At 48.3% G+C, this 19,439-nt stretch overlaps 1 protein-coding gene across 3 annotated transcripts in view; it reads right to left on the reverse strand.

Annotated features, from left to right (window-relative positions):
* The window catches only part of XPO6 (exportin 6), a 57,432-nt gene that overhangs the window by 16,840 nt on the left and 21,153 nt on the right, over positions 1-19,439 (reverse strand). For 2 of the 3 annotated variants that reach the window (XM_033073970.1, XM_033073972.1), the window contains exons 5-12: positions 17,733-17,892; positions 17,274-17,351; positions 10,799-11,252; positions 7,581-7,707; positions 6,420-6,529; positions 4,042-4,150; positions 2,634-2,726; positions 553-622 (exon numbers count right to left, since the gene is read on the reverse strand). In XM_033073970.1, coding sequence (XP_032929861.1) covers positions 553-622; positions 2,634-2,726; positions 4,042-4,150; positions 6,420-6,529; positions 7,581-7,707; positions 10,799-11,252; positions 17,274-17,351; positions 17,733-17,892 — 1,201 coding nt within the window. The remainder of the gene's footprint in view (positions 1-552; positions 623-2,633; positions 2,727-4,041; positions 4,151-6,419; positions 6,530-7,580; positions 7,708-10,798; positions 11,253-17,273; positions 17,352-17,732; positions 17,893-19,439) is intronic. The other variant, XM_033073971.1, reaches the window with a different exon arrangement.

The following is a 19,439-nucleotide window of genomic DNA, read 5'->3' on the forward strand; positions in this document are numbered from 1 at the left end:
CCAGGGCTCAATCCAGAGCTCCATATGAGCTGCTGCTGCTGATCCAGCCCCCAGGACAGCTCCTAACACAGGCTGCTGCCACTGCACTAATCCTTCACACATTCCTTATCCTAGGGCTGAAATGATCCTAAATCTGGGAATATTTTTTTCTAGAAGTGGCTATACAACAGTCACCATTCTGCCATCTCCAGCACTACTGGAGATGTGACAGATTCCTTTCCTGGTCACACCAGGGAATTTCAGTATAACCACAACCTCCCCTCAGGCACATCTCCCTACTACTGCTTCCTTTGTTTCTCAGGAAGGAGCTGTATTTGGTGCTGCATATCTGCTCTTAACACCTCTGCTATCTTCATTTCAAATACCAGAACAAGGCAAGAACCAAGCCAATAAGAATAAATCATATGAGATTTCTGTCTGCTGCTGCAGTTTAACTGCTGAGACACCACACAGGTTCTGATCAACTGAATATAGAAAAAGCAACACCAAAGCAGGTCTAGAGTGATTCTGCAGTGGTGAAAGAGGGAGAATACAGTGTGAGAGGGTTATTACCTGTTCCTGAAGTGACCACAAACTGCTGGAGCCCCAGATACACTTCCAGGTTATCCTGCAGAACGGGAAACTGGAAAAGAGAAGAACTGATTGTGATCCTGGGGCTTGGCAGTCAGTAACAACTACTGATTGCTCTGCCAGAGCAGAGCTCTCTCATTTCTCCCCAGTGCCTTCAGACAGACATTTGGAGGAAGGGCAGGATGGGCTCTGGGCTGCATCCCACAACATAGCAGGTCCTGACAGCTGTCAGGAAAACAAAGATCACTTCCCTGTGGCAGCTCTCCTTTGCCTCTAACCCCAGCAATCAGCCGGACAAGACAATGGTCTGACAGTGGAAGTGAGGGCACAGCATGTCAGCACCAGGAATACACAGCTGGAGGTACAGCCCAGGCCAAGGAGCAGAGGAGTGGCAGAGTCTGAAGTGCAGGTCTGTGCTCACCCCTCTCACCTGGAATAATCACCTTCTCCAAAGGTGATACTTCAAAATCTCCCAAAATATTATGCAACCAGAAAGTTTAGTTCAGTGCCTCTACCAGAGGCAGAGTACAGAAGGGAAGCAGTGCAGCACTCTGCCAGCAAGCTGTAGGCTGCAGCAGCTGAAATTCCATGGGGAAAACAGCCAGAGGAATAAACACCACAGTCCTCATACACCCCAGTGTGGGAGCACAGTGTCAGCCCATCTCCATCACTCAGCAGTGACAGCAAACATGCCAGGATCTGCTCATACTTCAGCTGAGAAATATTTCTCAACCCTTTCAGCCTGGCACAGCTCTGTTTAATTTCTTTTGGGGAAAATGGTTGCAATTGGTGGTTGTTTTATGGAAGTTCTCTCACTCATCAGCAGAAGGAGCTGCAGCCTTTCCTTGCCCAGCATGGGATGGAACAAGGGCAGCTGCTGTCCACTGCTTTAATTATTTGTCACTGCTAAAACTCCTAAGCTAACCACTGCACTTACCAGCCCTGCAGCCACTGGGAAAAGCACTGGGAACTGCTTGAGAGCCTCCCACATTCCCCAGTCCACAAGAAGGAATAACGCAGGGCTCAGGAAAACACTCCCTACCCGGCCTCCACCATGCTGTGCCTAATTAACAGTGGAGTGTCTTTGCATAACTGCCTGAGGGGAGTGTAAAAAACCACAGAGCCTTCCTCCTGGGAATGTGTTACTCCAAGGAAGCCACATGCTCTGCTCCATCTGATCCATCTGCTCCCTCAAACACCCGCTCCACTCCTTGGTGCCTCCTGCTGACTCACACCAAAGCTGCACAGCAGCCTCTGCTTTTGTTCCCTCCTTCTAGTGACAGGCTTCTGCTTCCCTGCTTCAGGAAAAATAGCAATAGCAAAGGCACTTCAGGTCAGGCATCTTCTGCTTGTGCAGCAGCCCAGTTTTCTCTGCTTCTTGGGAATACAGTTCAGAGGTTGAGGTGTGCAGTGTTCCCAGCAGGATTAATGCACTTGCTGAGATCCCACTGCTCTTATTTCCCTGCCTCCTCACCCAGCAAAACCCCACCTGGACTGTTCTGAATTCTGGGCCACACTTCCATCCTCAAGATCTCCTCCTCAAAATTGTTATGATGGTACAAACCCAGACAATTTTTACACCCCCAAAGGTAGTGACAGCAGCTGAAGAGAAGCACTTATCCAGATCAGATCTGCTTCCCAATAGCCCAAGGTCTCTCTCCAGCATTTTTATCTAGCCTCTAATTAAAATAAAGATTCTACTCTCTTTAAAACCCTAATAATGACACTTATCTGCCCAATTCACAGCCCTGCCTCTGAGATAAAGGCCAAAATAAACAGCACAGAGGGGTTCCTGCCAAATGTCTACACTTTGAGAGGTGGAAATTCCTGAAGTGTCCACCAAGCTGGACAAAGACACTGAAGCACTCTCTTCAAAACACACCAAGAAACACAATGAAGCCAAAGAAACAATTTTTTCTCTTCAATTTCTAATCTCCCCTTGCCAAGTTTTCCATCCAACCCCAGATTTCCTTACTGTTTTTTGGCACTGGGGCTTCTATTAAAAAAAATCTACAGCAGATGGTGCTCATTCCATGAGGCATTAGGGCTGGGGAAGGACTTACAAGTGTGGAGAAGGCGTGAGTTGGCAGGAGCTCCATGACTTTGGCCACCACTTCCAAGCTCTGGCGCAAGTACCGCTGCCACTCCGTTTGCTGCTGCAAACACAGGGGACACTGGGGTGAGTACAGCCCTTCCCAGGGGAACACACAGCTTCTGGGACACTGGGAAGGGAGGGACAGGAGGGAGAACCCCCCCCCCCCAACAAAGCAGCACCTTGGAGAAATGTAACTTGCACACTCCACTTGAAGTTTTTTTTCATACAGAATTGATAAAACCAGGGGGACAGAACAGGAGGAGGGAGGGGAAAGAGTGGCAATAACTTGATAGATTAATTAAACAATTATTTTAACACTAAAAGACTCCAGCTACACAGGTGACTGAGAAAGAAGCTGCCTGTTACCATCATAGCCCAAACCTGCCATTAATATGAGAAGGTAAAAATGGAACAAGAAACACACACAGCAACATAACTAACAGAATCAATAGCACCATGTCCTGACTTAATTTTGCCCTTAAATCATGAACTAAAATCCTTTTCAAGTTTTACACCAAAAGCTTAAAGCCTTCCAAGTATCATAATTTGCCACCCTTTGGAAGCATAAGGACAACTTCATCAGGACTGCCCCAGATAATTTATATCCTTATTTGTGACATTATTATCACCGTGAAAAGGCATCCAAACACCAACATGGTCTTTACAGGGGTATGACAGCTAATTTTCCAGATGACACAAGTGTCAAATTAATCAAGAAAGTAATTTATTTTGCTTATGAAATGGTGCTGCTATCAAGCTCAGAAGCTGGGATGTGACCAGCCCTCAACACCTCAGAATTTAAAAATCTGTCTGATCCTATTTGTGGTGAAATTCTTTCTGTTTCTTCACCTACCCTCTGGTGACAGCTGACCTGCTATTCCAGGGCTCTGGCCCCACCCATTTTGGCCACCTACTCCACTTTGACATTTATCAGCTTCAAGATGAGTTTTATCAATACCAGCTTAGGAGAAATAAGCTTAAACACAAGCACCAACAATATACAGCTTCAAGCTTTTGCTTCAGAGATATTTTAGCATTTAAATTCCCAAGTGACCAGCAAATTAATTCCAAACTAATTAAATGCTTTAAACTCCAAAGCAGTCCAGACATGGACACCTAACACCTCTGACAGTCAGAACATAAGGATCTAAATTTTTCCCCCAGTAAGAACCAAGTTAAACCTTAAGGTTACATCTTCAGTGTGACTTTTTTTGAAAAGCATCTGAAGCAGTTTTACAGTTCAAACCCCACACAGAAGGAAGGGGAGAAGCAGCTGTTTAGCCCATACTCCCAAGTGCAAGCTCTGGAAAAGCCTCCAGGTGTGAGCAGTGCAAGGGCTCACATGTGGGCCTGTCCTGTCCAGCCCTGCTCCTTACATCATCATCCAGGGTCTCGTCATCCAGCTCCTCCAGCTGTGCCTGGTTATACCTGAACTGGATCCGGTTCAACACCTCTGTCAGCAACAGAACCAAGGCATCTTCGTACCTGCAGCCATCAGGAAGACACACAAAGAGCTGGGTAAAACCCTTCCAGCAAAGGAAATCTATAACACAACAGAGTTGGGTAAAACCCTTCCAGCAAAGGAAATCTGTAACACAACAGTTACACCAAGCAGCTCCTGGCATTCAGGGTATCAGCTCATGTCAGGTCACAACGTAAGGAAACAGCCTTGGCAATACCCAATATCCCTCTGCCTCTGGAAGGGAAAGGGAGGATTGTCAGCAACAGAAACAGCCCCAGAGTTCAAAACAGGAAAAGCAGAAGCAGCTTGCCAGGAACAACACCAGGTGTCCTCAAACAGGAGGCACCAAGAGCCTCTTGGAGCCTGGGCTGTGCTCAGCAGCCTCTGCTGCTGTGCCCTGAATGAGGAACAGAGGAACCAGGGCAGTTGTAGCTGCCTCAAGTGAGACCTTGAGCCTGTCTGTGCTGCTGTCTCCTTCCCCACACTGAAATTCAGGTCCTTCTCCCCTGAAACAAAGCCAGCCCCTTTCCTGCTGGCACTGTAACACTGAAGGTGTGTCACTCAAATATCCCTGCACCCCTGGGAGCCAGGGAGCTGGCACAGGGCACACCACAGAGCCAACAGAAACAATGCCAAGCTGCAAACTCAGCAGACAATCACTCCTGCTGCCACAACACCAAACTTCAGCAATTTCAAGCAGGGTCAGGCTGATTTTTCCTTGAAAAACCTTCTCAAAACAGCTGGGGTCTCATTAAAAAATCCTGTCTTTTTCTAGGGAAAATCAGGCACAAAAAAAGAGTAACAGACGCAGAGCCTGACGCAAGCCAAGTGTCAGATGTGACAGTCAGCTGTGACACCAGCCAGGCAGCTGCAAGCTCTGGGCAAGGTGGTGTAACCTTGGATTTGGCAACTTCTCCAGTGGTAAAAGTGGCACTGTGTACAAAATGCAAAGTTTCTGAACCACAGAACAGGAAATGTCCTCTGTGCCCCTGTGGTGTAACCACCCCCAGACTGCCCAGCTCAGAGTTCCCACGGCTCAGGGTGTGCAGGGACCTGGAGATGTCACAGCTGCCACTGAGGACAGGCAGCTCGGACAAACAGCACAGCCCCAACCACTCACAAGCTTCATTAATCATTTTGTAGTCTGACAGACCTACAGACAGCTTTTTGTTGCAATTTCCTCCATCACAAGCTGAGTGACACCAGGACCACACGCACATTAGGCAGGCACGGGAGGAAATCATGAAGTTCCAACCCAAAAATCTACTTCTTGAGAAATGCAAACCCCACAGTTCCCATGCTGAAAGGAAGAGCTGTCTGCTCTACAGCAGTTCCATTTTTCCTTGTGGTTATGATGCCAGGCTGGCTTTTAAAAACCAACTGCTGCTATTCAGGGTGCTTAAGGGAAAGAATCTTTTGTCTGCACATAGCAGAACTAGACAATGCACAAACTGTGGTGCTTTTAAACCTCAGAAACCCAAACAACTCACCAGGATATTCACCAGACTTTCAAAGTGGCAGCAAAGAGACTCTTCTCAAACAAAACCAGCCCCTTCAGGGTCAGCATCTGCCAAGGAAGAGCTGCCAACCACTGTTGTAACTAATACACATGGCAGTAACCAAGTGCAACTTCTGACTGCCAGTCTCATCTGTATTTCTCAGAATCACATCCTCTAATTAAAGAGGAAATAAAAAATCCTAATTAAATAAAATTTGTTTCCTAATTTATTAATTAGTTGTATGAGCTGTGTGAACACTAAGTAAGCAACTTGTGTTGTAGTTTCCTCCTTTAATTTGTGCTAAAATGTGCTTCAGTTCTATTTTAGACTACAAAGCTTCCTTCCTCTGCCTGCAAGGTTCACACACAACATATGTAAGTGACAGTTTGTCTACCCAAACCTGCTCAGCCTGAGTTCTTGTGAATCAGTGTGAAACACTGAGGTTTATGCTTTTTATACTTGATGATTTTAGAAAAAGAAAGGACTCAAGCACACATGAAGCTGCTGTAAGCAGTAGCTTATTTCTCACAGCTCTTCCATGGTGACCACAAAGTCTCTTTGCTGCTGTAGGAAAAAATTCTTCTTTGTGAGGGTGGGGAGGCCCTGGCACAGGGTGCACAGAGCAGCTGTGGCTGTGTCCAAGGCCAGGCTGCACGGGGCTTGAGCACCCTGGGCTAGTGGAAGATGTCCCTGCCCATGGCAGGGAATGGGCTGGGGTGGGATGAGCTGAGTTTTAAGGTTCCTCCACCCCAATCCATTCCATGATTCCAGGCTGTCCCACCCCAGCCCTCACCTGTTGAGCACTGCTTCTTTGTCTGCCAGGCGACTTTTGATTTTGCTGGTCAGATAGTCCAAGAAGAGTGTCCAGATGTCCAAGCAAGAAAAGTAACCTTCATGTGTAGGCTGAAAGACACCAAAATTCCCAATGAGTACCACAAACTAGGGCAAGATGGATTTCACACAATGAAAACAGGAGGTAACATCCACTTCAATCCATGGGAAGAGCTTCTTGCTTTACTGAAACAATTCTAGGATGTCACTGGAGAGATTCTGAGCTGTCAAAAGATGAGCAAGAGCTTTTGTGCTAGGGCAGGAACCCAGGACTTACAAGGTTGGTCTCAGCATGAACTCATCTCATGGCTTGCTACACCAGCTTTCAGCATTCCTGGGCCTAAAGGGGCTCCAGGAGAGCTGGAGAGGGATTGGGGACAAGGGATGGAGGGACAGGACACAGAGAATGGCTTCCCAGTGCCAGAGGGCAGGGATGGATGGGATATTGGGAAGGAATTGTTCCCTGGGAGGGTGGGGAGCCCTGGCACAGGGTGCCCAGAGAAGCTGTGGCTGCCCCTGGATCCCTGGCAGTGTCCAAGGCCAGGCTGGACAGGGCTTGGAGCAGCCTGGGACAGTGAGGTGTCCCTGCCCATGGCAGGGAGATGGAATGAAATGATCTTCAAGTTTCCATCCAGCCCAAACCATTCCATGATTCTGTGGCATTATAAAGCTGATTCCTTGTTGTTATTCCTATGTTGCTGGGGCTGAGTTGTACTGACAGCTTCTACAGCAAGGTAAAACCAACCTAAAGCCACAGGGCTTGGGGGTTTTTCATACAAAAATGAAAAGCTACAAGAGAGCCACAGATTGAGGACAAAGAACAGCATCCCCAAACACAAAGCAAGCAAGTCTAAGAGACTTTTCCACACACTGTCCATTCCAAGGACCAGAATAAAACAATTAAAGCAGCAGCAAAGTTAAACATCAGGTAAGTTGTTGTTGTAGGGTAACCACCAGTGACCTCTGGCTCCAGCTAAATCCAAGAGCACCTGAAGCCATTTCCAAGACCCCAACACCAGTGGGAAGTGTCAGTAAGACCCAGTTAAATGCTCTTTTTTTGGGTTGACTGGGGCAAACAAGAACAACAGAACAGATTGGGAAAAACGAGGCAGTGGGGCTGTACCTGATGAAAAGTGTATTTGAACAACAGGGCCAGGAATTCAACCACAGGGAACTGGGAGTAGGACTCGATCCTCCGGAGGTGGACGCTCACAAAGAGACGAAGGAAATCTGTGAACTTCTCAATGTAGCTACAAGGGAAAGCAGAAAGCACTGAGGAAAAACAGGAAAGGTGCCCCAACGGAAAGCAATTTCATTGAAATAGTGATAGAAGCCACTCAAAATCTTCTCATTCAAAGCGAAGTTACAATTAAGCATCAGTAGAACAATTAAAATATAAAGCCCTGCAATGATTACCTACAGGATGGGCAACCCTTCACTCCATTAACACCTGAAACAGCAGAAAAGACAATCTAGTCAAAAGCTACTTTAATATTCAGATAAATATCAAGTTCAACCAGGTTTGCAAATGAACACAACCCCCTCCACCCTGGAGAAATAATTTGATAGCAAAGGTCATTGTACTGATGGAGACAGGATTAGTGAAATGAACTGTACCCCTGAGGAATTCAGCTGGAAGCAAGAAGTGATTGCAGGAATCAGCAACAGAGGGGTTACATTTACAGGAGGGGGTGGGAGAGCCAGGGAGCAGAGAGCTGGAGAGGAAAATTCCTCCTGCAGTGGAGATTAGCTCCATTTTGAGCTGAGCCCAGGCTTGAGACTGATTGGGAAATGAAAGAGAAATCTTCCTGCAAAGCATGGGGTTCCTCAGGGAATGTACAAAGTGTATTTCCCAGAAGGAGTCTGCTAGCAAATCTTCAGGGACAAGAGCAAGAGCACAACCTCAGTGCAGCAGGGAGAGTTCTTGGGGGAAAATGGCAAAGCCCCCAGTGAGGTGAGATTTAGTGGGGAACACAAACACACCCGGCACAGCACGAGGGTGTGCTCATCAATCCTCTCCTGATCCATCTGTGCAGTAAGAGTTAAACACTCCATCAGCCACAGGAGGGTTGGCAGCACCACACACATCACACACAGGCAATTCCAGCCTTCCCTCATGCCCAGAGCTCTGAAATGCACCAAACTTCTCAAAGTTTGTATTTTGAATAAAGAGTTTCAGACAGGCATGAGCAGCCTGGTTTTTACTCTACTGCCTGCTCTGCACTGCTGCAAACTCTGGGGATTTGGGTTTTTTTTTTTTGGGAATCCCCCTCTTTCTAACAAGAACTCCCTCACGACCAGCAGCACTGCCAGCTGACAGAGCTGCAGCACTGGGGGCTGTTGTGAGCCTTCAAAACCACACACTGCTTTGAATATGCAAAAAAGATGAAGTTCCTTCTTTATTTGGCACTGCCTACTTGACAGGAGATCACTGAGCACACCTGAGCACAGATCAAACACTTAAAAATCAAAGCCAGGGGAAAAAAATAAAAAAAAGTCCAGACTCAAACATCTCCATCCTTTTAATTTTTGTTTTCTAAACAAGCTTTGACCTAAGACAGTGAAATTCTTCTTTGGCCCCCAGCCCCCTTCTCAAACCACTGAGCCACTGCCTGGATCCTCACCAGCCACTTCCCATATTTTGGCATCTTCAAAGCCAGACACAAATGAAGCAAAAAGCAATTTGAACTTACTCTTTCCTGGACTACTCTGGCAGTTCCAAAGTGTTTAGACTGATTTTTAACAGACCAAAAATAACCAGCAGCACAAGAGGAAGGTAAGGAAGACTTCAGGGCCTGCAGGTTCTGAGCACACCCAGTGCCCCTTTTGCTCAGGATTTTGTTAGCCCAAGCCAGGATGACACTTCCATGCACCAAGTCCTTTAGTTTTGGACACAAAAAGTACAGCTGTGCCCTTAAGTGACAAAAGGAAAATCCTCATGGCCTTTTCCACAGAGAAGACAAGGAGAAAAGAAAGCTCCACTCCCCTAGAAGCCAGCTGGACTTCTCCAGTCTCCAGAACATCTTGGTTCCATCCCTATTTCAGACCCCAGCAATGAATAAAGGGGGACTCCCAACTCCAGATACCAACAGTCCCCGTGGATAACAGGTCTGAGGAGTGTCATGGAATGGCAACTCCACCTCTGCCCAGGCCAGCACAGCTCCAGAGCCTCCACTGAAGGCTGGCCCAAAGGCTGCTTGATATTGTCCATAAAAGAAAGAACAGTTACACAGGGGATTGTGGGTTACCAGGAGAGCTTTTCTGAAATCCAGAGGGGAACTCCTGGCTCTCTGTGCCTTGCAGGCAGAGGTGGCACCTCCCACATGTCTCATTTCTAGAAGTCAGAGCTAGCAAAAAACGAGCAGCAGAATTCCCTGTGAGTCTGGATTTGCCACCCCAAAGTTACACCTTTATCAAAAGATAAGGAAAAGGAGAATTCTGCAGCAGAAACCTGCAAGTACTCTCTCCAAATGGACCTAGAGCTTTTTTCCTAAATGTTTTTTTTCTCCTGAGTGGAAATTTATTTCCATCCTTGTGTACCCATAGTAAGACACTCAGCACTTTCACACAGTTACAACCTCTCTGCCACTGTCAGCAGCCCTGTGACAAGAGGCAGCACCCAGTCACCACCCTGCCAACACCCAGGCTTAGCCACTCAACAAAACAGCAAGAGGAGTATCACTCTGTTCCCTGCAAGTAGGAATATCTGACATAAGAGAGTGGAGCTGGCCCAGGGAACAAAAGGTGGCAGTAACACCCTGGAAAATGAGAATACACAGCTTCCCAAGGTGCTGCTGCTGCCTCCAGCCAAGCTTGTGGAGATCCTTGGAAGTGGAGCCATTCACCACTGAACAGAGCTCCCCAAGCTGTGCTTGGTGCTGTTTACAAATAAATTTAAAAAATGAAAATAAAAAATAATCAGAAATGGCCATGGCTCAGTGATGGGTGGGAAGCTTCTGCTGTTTTCTCCCAAGTCAGGACTCTCAGGATGTGTCTCCACTCTGTGTGCCTGGGGCAGAGTGGCAGATTCTGACCGGAAGGGACACTGCAGTGCCTTTACCTCACTGAGCCCCTTCTGTGTTCTGTGACAGCAGGTTCAGCTCTGGTGCCACCTCAGACCTGCAGTCAAACAGCAACAAACGGGGCAGGGGAAGGAAGGAACAGCAAGAACACAAACCTGGACCAGCACCAAACCCTTACCTGGGCACACCCATCTCTCTGCCCGGCTGCCCTGGCTCAGTCCTCTGAAAAAAAGGCCACCAGACACACCATGCATGACCCCAAAACAAATCCCACAGTCCTTCAGAGGAAACCCTGGCACAGCAGCTGAGCCGCTCCTACCTCTCATCCAGCTCCTCGAGCCGGCTCTTCACCGTGTGCGCGTTGTTCTCCTTGGTGATCTTCTGCAGGAGGTAGAAAGTCTGCTGGAACATGCGGAGCAGGTACTCCTCAAACTCCATAGGCACACAGTTCTTGGACATGAGTTCATTGATGCAGGCCATGGCCAGCACGCCCAGGCGGCCCCGCTCCTGCCCCAGCAGCGAGTTGTGGCTGCTGCCGTTCACCGAGGACATTTTGCGGGCGCGGGTGTCGCAGCCGAAGCGTGCGAAGTGGAAGATGGTGGTGAGCAGGGACGGGGTGATGCTGGTGGATAAAGGGATCCAGCTGAAGAGGTGTGCCAGGCACTCCAGTGCCAGCGAGCAGATGTATTCACTGTCTGTGTCCAGGATGGGGATGGGCTGGTTCAGCAGTTTGGCTGCGCTGGGGCTCTGCAAGAGGCTACTCAAGAGGTCACCTGGGGGAGAGAGCGGTGTCAGGTGGTGTAACAGTGGTGAGGATTTGCACCATTAATTAGTGCTTTGTCTCAGTCCCTTCTGCCTTCACTCAGAGCCAGGATTAACAAATGCATGAAGGAAACTGATTTTCTTGTGTTTGGGCTTGGTTGTTCATTAAATGTTATCAAAAGTACAGAAAGTTCAGCAGCACTTCTAGCTACCTGCCAGGTGTGAGTAAAATAGTGATGAATCCAGCTGCTACAAGGTCTCTTAAAGCTAAACAGTCCAATAGAGAATTCACACCTATACTATTTATCCTTTTAACCCAATAACTAACTTCCTGTGACCCTCAGTGTGACACTGACTGACCAACCAGAAACCACTGCCTGAAACCCATGAAGGAGATGAGCACCCAAAGAGACACCACCCAAAATCCTCCATCTTGTCCCATGCCTATTACTATACTATAAAACCTCAAATTTAAAACCCTTCACCATGTGAAAGCACAAACTTCTATTTAACTATACACCCATGATTTTTAACTCCATCACTCAAATTTAGAAGCCTTCTCCAAGGCCTCAGGTCAAAAGCAGTGTTCTGCAGGGGGTCAGTGCCTGAGCACAGAAAGCTCAAAAACCCCAGGTTTGTGGGATCCAACAAGGCAGGGCACGAAGCCCCAGCTACCCAGCCCAGCTGGACTCTGACCATCCTCGTGGATCCCTTCCAACTCACAGCATCCTGTGATTCAGCAGGTTATTTGTCTGAGAGGAACTGGTGATTTCTGTACTCAGGAATTAGCCTCACACAACCCTTGTGGCCTCACCAGGCAGGGCTCTCCTGGTATTTCAGGAAATACAATGCCACCGGGTGTATTTTAGGAATTTATTATAAAATTCTATCCCCCCACAAGATTGAGCATCCTTGATGTAACCTTGGCACACCCCTGTTATGCTGAAGGTGGCAGAGCCTTCTGCTGGCCTGTGACACTTCTGGTGATGTTCCCAGTCACACCAAAAAGCTCACTCAGGGCAGCACCTCCTCCCAGGGACCAAATGCCATGGCAGGCAGAGATCACATCCCCCAGCCTCCCAACCACACAACAAAGGCTTCCCAAGAAAGGTGGAGTCTGAAATATTTGACACAGCCTCAGGATTTATTTTCCATGACTTTCTCCAGCCCCCAACTGAAGCAATATAAAGTTTGTATTTACAATATCCCGTGACAGAGTTCCACAGTTTCACTGTGAAGCCGCTTTGTTTGGGGTATGTCAGCTCCTAGTTTCGCTTTCTACCCAAACAAGGAACAGAAATCCTGCTTTCACTTTCTTTGTGTCAGTAGGCTTCTAACACAGCTCCTGCTCTGTTTCATTGACAGGAAGCAGGTTTTGTTTCTGTTGTTACTTACAGGGAAGCCCCTCAAACCCCTCCACCACCTTCAGTGCCCTTCTACAAAGCTTTCATTGCTCCTCTGCACCTACTGATACTGAAAGAGCAGGACTGCAGCCACCACTCAAGGTACAGGTGAGCCTTAGCTCCACACAGCAGCACAGCAGGGAATCATTCCTGAGTGCTGCTGCTGTCAATTCTCTGTAGAATGACGTGGAGAAGCTCTAAAGTAAATCCTGCCTAGTCCAGGGTGAACTCACAAGAGGGGACCACATGCACTCACTTTTCATCTCTCACCTCTACCCAAGCCACCAACAACCCAGGGATTTCCTTAACCCTCAAAAGCTTTTGGAATCCAAGGGTCAGCACCAGCCAGGCTGCTTTTCCCACAGATGCTGCCCATAATCTCCAGGCTTCCACCTGCTGCAAAACTATTCACCTTCCTCAGGTTATGCAATACACTTCTCTTCCTTGAGCAAATCTTCATCTGTAATAACCTTTCCACCTTTAAAAATGTGGCACATGCTGTACTACAGAATCTGAAGTTCTTAGAGAATCTGAGTGATTTTTTATGGAAGTGAAACATCCTGACACCAGCAGTGCCAAAATAACAGCTATGATTTACTGAGCTACTTCCAACGTACACAAGAGCCTGAGTGATGAACACATCCCTCCTAAGTCTTCATTTTTCACCAGGATTGATGTCTTACATCACTAAATTCATAATTCCCTGCCAAGCCTTATCATAGCTTCTTTCTCCTGCACTCTAGAAACTGAAGGCATCACATAGCTATGGCTGAGCAAGACAATTCTGCCCTTCAGTCTCAGCACTGAACCCCCTGTAGGGACATGCACAGCTGCACAGCTCACACTGTGCATTTACAGACCCCCTGAAGCTCTACAAGGCCAAGTGCACCAGGGCTGGGCAATCCCAAACACAAATCCAGGCTGGGCAGGGAACAGACTGAGAACAGCTCTGGGGGAAGGACTTGGGATGTTGGGGAGTGACAGCTGGACTTGCCTCAGCCATGAGCACCCAGAACCCCCCTTGTGCTGGGCTGAGCCCCAGTGTGGGCAGCAGGAGGGGGTGACTCTGCCCCCTCAGGGTAGACCCCACCTGCAGAACTGCCCCAGCCCTGGGGCTCAGCACAGGAAGGACCTGGAGCTGCTGGAGAGAGCCCAGAGGAGGCCACAGAGATTCTCCAAGGGCTGGAGCCCTTCTGCTCTGGAGCCAGGCTGGGAGAGCTGGGGCTGCTCATCTGAAGGTGGCTCCAGGAACACCTCAGAGCCCCTGCCAGGGCCTAAAGGGGCTCCAGGAGAGCTGGAGAGGGACTGGGGACAAGGCATGGAGGGACAGGACACAGGGAATGGTTTCTCACTGGCAGAGGGCAGGGATGGATGGGATATTGGGAAGGAATTGTTCCCTGGGAGGGTGGGGAGCCCTGGCACAGGGTGCCCAGAGAAGCTGTGGCTGCCCCTGGATCCCTGGAAGTGTCCAAGCCCACGTTGGACAGGGCTTGGAGCAGCCTGGGACAGTGGGAGGTGTCCCTGCCCATGGCAGGGATGGAACTGGATGAGCTTTAAGGTTCCTGCCAACCCCAATTGTTACTCTTTTAAACATTCAGTTCAGCCAACTCCACAAAAATCAATGAGAATTAAAGATTCTCATCTTTTAATCCATCCACACCAGAAAGTCTCAATTACATTCCTGTAACTCACAGCAGCTTGTTCAAGTGCTTTGCACACAGTTCAATCACTGAAGCTCTGAGGTTCAGGGATTTTCAGAGTCTTTGCAAACAGGTGACAAATTTCCAGCATCAGCTGCATTCATGCCAAAAGAGAAAACTCCCAGTGACTGGTTCTGCAGCATGAGTGCAGCCACAAATCCTTCTGCCATCATTTGTTTGCCACAGGTAAGTGAATATTCCTGAGGAAGGGATTCATCAGGAAATTTGCTATAAATCATGCAAAGACAACATTTGGAGGCTGAGTTGGCTGTTGCTGAGTAAATCCTACACCATGGCAATAACTCAAATGTTGTCCAGCTTGGGACATTATCAGAGTTCCTTTGCTTAACTGATATGAGAAATGAGTTTAATGTTGTCTTCAAGTACTATTTAAAACCTATGCAAGACTTGCAAGTAACCATTTCACTCCACTTCCCTGTGCAAATGAAAAATAGGAAGCAGAGGTTTTTCAAGTTCCTAAAGAGATTTGGACTCTGACGGAAGATATTAAACATTTATGGGGACTCAGGAGCTTGTTTTGCCTCTTGGAACACCTTTAATCTCATCTGAATGGAAAGAGTAAAGGGTGGTGGCCTCACTTAAGCAATGAAAACATTCAAGAGTCTCCAGTACACAGGAATTGAGTCCTGCAAGAATTGAGTCTCAGGGAACACAAAATGAGTAAGTAGTGGATCAGAGGGAAGCACCTGGTGCTCCTTTTGAACCATCACCTCTGGAAGTGCCCAAAAGCCATGTGGATGTGGCACTTGGGGACATGGTTTTGTGTGGCTCTGGCAGTGCTGCTTAATGGCTGGACTCAATCTTAGAGTCTTTTCCAACCTTAGTGATTCTCTGACTTCAAGATGTAGGAGCACAACTGATTTTAACATGGAGACAGCAAAGACACAGCACAGAAAAATAAAACTGAGAGTTTCACACAAACAAGTTTGCACAGGCAAAATGAAACTTCTAAAGGACTGCTGGTGTGGTCCTGGCTCTTAGCAATTATCTTGAAAAAACACTGTGTGAAAAGTTTGTTTGTTTTCCCTGAGAGGGGAGAAAAGAAAAGCCCAGCACAGAAGGGCAGCTGACTTGCAGTTTGGGAAATACGATCCCAAGTCACGAGGTGAGCACACAGGTGGATGAAAGCTGCCTCAGCACAAGCCCCAGGGGACTGAGGACATCTCCAACAGGCTTCCATGACAGCCAGCCCAGAATTTGTTCCACCAGTGCCCTCCCCCAGCACCATCCTTGACAATTGACACCAGAAGCTTTGATCTTTTCTGTAAATATTTCCTGTCCAAACTCTTCCCAGCTACAGCAAAATCCACTCTCCCCCCGCCAACCCAAAGGAATACTTGTTCCCATTAAATTTTGTGGTTTGTATATAAACATAGAAGCATTTTAAACTCTTCTACAGGAAAGGAGCACTCAAAATGCTGCTCAAGCTTCAATGTGAAAGGTTTAGCACTAAGCAAAACACTGCCAACAGCTTATCAGAGGTAGCAGTCTGGAGCTGCCTGGTGCAATCTGGCCACAAGGAAATGATCTGCAGCTCTCAGGGAACTGTTCAAGGTCCCAGGGACAAGGAAATGTGTGCCAAGGACAAGGACACAAAACTGTGTTCTCCATTTCTGAGGTAACTAAGAAACAGAGATGTAAATGGGTTAACATCAGCTAAGCAGTCACACAGAAGTCTAAGAGGAATAGACAGAAAACAAACTTTCACAATCACAGTACAGTTTGGGTGGGAAGGCACCTTAGAGCCCATCCAGCTCCACCCCCTGCCACGGACAGGGACACCTCCCACTATCCCAGATTACTCCACTGTCCAACCTGGCCTTGGACACTTCCAGGGATGGAGCAGCCACAGCTTCTCTGGGCACCCTGTTCCATTTCACAAAGACGTGGCTGCCTTGTTTTTCTTTTTCCCAGGTAGGATTGAGTTTTGCTCCACTGGCATTGATGTGCCAACAGCTGGAATTCAGGGGACATTGCCAACCCCATGCAAGGCCACAGGCTTGGGGAAAAGGGGCTGGAAAGTTGCTCAGGGAAAAGTGCGCCCAGGTGGGCAAGAGGGCAGTGGCACCTGGCCTGGATCAGCACTGGGGTGGCAGCAGCACCAGGGCAGGGACTGTCCCCTGTGCTGTCACTGCTGAGACACCTCAGTCCTCAGTGCAGTTCTGGGCTACTCACAACACAGAGAGGCTGGAGTGTGTCCAGGGAAGGGAACAGAGCTGGGGAAGGGGCTGGAGCACCAGGAGAGGCTGAGGGAGCTGGGAAAGGGGCTCAGCCTGGAGAGAAGGAGGCTCAGGGGGAACTTTCTGGCTCTGCACAACTCCCTGACAGGGGAGGGGACAGCTGGGGGGATCAGGCTCTGCCCCCCAGGGAACGGGGACAGGACAAGGGGAAACTGCCTTAGGTTGTGCCAGGGAGGTTTAGGTTGGATATTGGGAAAGAATTTTCATAGAAGGGTAGTCAGGACCTGGCACAGCTGCCCAGGGCAGTGGTGGGATCACCATCCTTGAGAGGATTTCAAAGCCTTGCATATGTGGCAGCTGGGTCAGTGGTGGCCTTGGCAAGGCTGGAATAACAGCTGGACTTGATGACTTTATTGGGATTTTCCAACCTTAACAATGCCATGATTTTAACTCATTGTCATTAGAGCATTTTGCACTGAAACTTCAGGGAGGTTTCTGCCATCTGAGGACAACAAGCAGCTCTGTGGACACAATTTAATTTGCAGGGAGGTGTCCCTACAGTGGAATTTGTTTCTTCGTGTAGGGCTTTTCTTTCCAATGGGGAATTTGTTGGTCTGTGAAAAGCCCTGGGAAAGGGTTATTAGGAGAGGTTACACAGTAAAGGAAGGAATCTCTGCCTGATATTGCAGGTTTAAGTACATGGAAATCCATCTGTAGCTTTTCCTTACCACTTTCTCCTGAGGTGGGGGATGGTGGTGGAGTGGCAGCAGTAGCACTGTGCTTATCCCAGATGCTCTCCAAAATACCTGGCCAAAGAGAGACATTTCAGAAAGGCCTTCCCAAGGCCCCACTGATCCAACAAACACAGCACAGACTGCAGGAGACCTTTGGCAGAACACACCTCGAGTGCTTTGAGAGGGACAGAAACACTCCATAAGGGATTTGGGCTCACTAAGAGAAGCCAATCTCCATCCCTCTTCCTGGAGGCAGCTCAGCAGCTGCTCTGCTCCACACCAGTTGGTTCACATTAAGTTGAGCCAAAGGCTGCAGGGCAGAGCTGAGCGCTCCCACCCCACCAGCCCCATTTTGCTGCACTGAACCCCAGGAGTGCCAGCCCAGCAGCAGCTCTGGGTGCTGAGGGGACACAGTGCTGCCAGTGGCACAAGGGTGGCAGGTGTGGCTCGTACCTGTGAGGAGCCCCAGCACTGTCTGCACCTGGTCCAGGAGCAGCTTGCGCAGCTCCTCCTTGCGTGCCACGCTCAGGTCCTCGCGGGGACACGCCAGCTCCTCCGACGTGGTTTTCAGCATGATCAGCCCCAGGGGAGTGGTCACAGGAGACTGGATCAGCTGAGGGGGACAGGAGAGCAGTGTGATGACAACATTCACTGACACACAGGGATTAGCAACACTACTCACAGTTTACAACAGCCTCCCCACTGAGGAGTTCGCACAGACACGTTCGGTTTCCCCAGATGTGAATCTCTGATGTTGCAACAGCTCGAGCCCCATAGGGATCCTCGGGGTTTCATAATGTCACTGCACACATTGTGTGTCCCAGCATGGTCACAGGAACAGCCTGTCCCTTCTGTCTGCTGCATCCTCTGCCCTGCCCAGGACCAGCTCACACCTCACAGCCCAGCAGCTTCCCCAAAAATCCCTCCCTCCCTTCCCACACGGCCCAAAGGCTGCAGCCAGGAGCAGATGGCACCAGGCCATGGCTGAGGGATCTGACCTCCCCTTGCACCTGCACTGGATCTCAAACTGGAAATTTTATTTCTCCCAAAAAGAGAAACTTCTGCCCCATGCTGGAACAGGGCTGGACAACAAGCTGACTCGTGCCTTCATCAGGCACTGGGATATTAAAGACTTCTTCAAGTGGGACATAGTTTTGTTCCCAGCTGAAGGACAGCACTGCTGCCCAGACATATCCAAAGTGATTTATGCTCTGCTCCCTCTGGGGAAAAAAAATGTCCAAAGCCAATCCCAGTTGCTACAAGCAATCCTTGAAGCCATAATTCTGTAATACAGGCTGACTTTGCTGCTGATCCCCTCACCCTCCAAAGGAGAGCCAGGCTGAGTTAACACTACTGAAAACACAGAGTTTGCTGAAATATTTGAGGGGAAAATAGCCCATCCAAAAGCTCTTATATTGGCTTTTGAAAAGGAAGTCCCAGAAACAGGAGCAGATGGCAAAGGCTCAATGAAACCTCCAACTTGTTGGTGAATTGTGAAGGGACTGAAAATCATCTCTCAGGATATTTTCCAATGAACCCAGGGAATTTGAGCAATACCAAGCATTGGTACCTCAGGCTAAACAAATTTTACACCTCTAAGGAAGCAGTACTTCATGTAGAATTACTGGCTTTGCATAATGACAATACAATATCCCAATTTACCTTTCTTCTCCACCCCCCTCCAGTGGTTCAGTAAAAGTTTTAGAACTACTCAGACTACTGGGATACAATTTGATGCTGAAGAACAAAGAACATGCTGCAAATGATCTCAGAAAAAGTCCTGAGACAGGGCTCATCTGCACTTCTAACAGCAAATCATTCCACTCTTCCTTCTGTTGAGGCCCTGGAATCCAGCATTACTGTTTTTCTTCCACTTTCTCTGAACATTTTAGGAATGTGTCTGCCACATAAATTAATTTATGGAAACATTTTCCTCCACTGCTGAGCTCACAAGGAGAGGTTTAAGGAAAAATAGATTCCTCAAGTGAGCTCTGCAATCCCTTAAGATAACCCCAGAGTTCTAGAAAGGCCAGAAGAGCTCAGGCTGCCTTTCAGTTCAAATCCAGGTGAAATGAGAGGCAAAAGTCCACATGAGTTATCTCCAAGTATTTCTTATCAAATTGAAAACTGAGGCAAAAACTGCAGCATGTCCCTCTCCAG

Source organism: Catharus ustulatus, chromosome 16, assembly GCF_009819885.2.
Source record: "Catharus ustulatus isolate bCatUst1 chromosome 16, bCatUst1.pri.v2, whole genome shotgun sequence".
Lineage (NCBI taxonomy): Eukaryota > Metazoa > Chordata > Aves > Passeriformes > Turdidae > Catharus > Catharus ustulatus.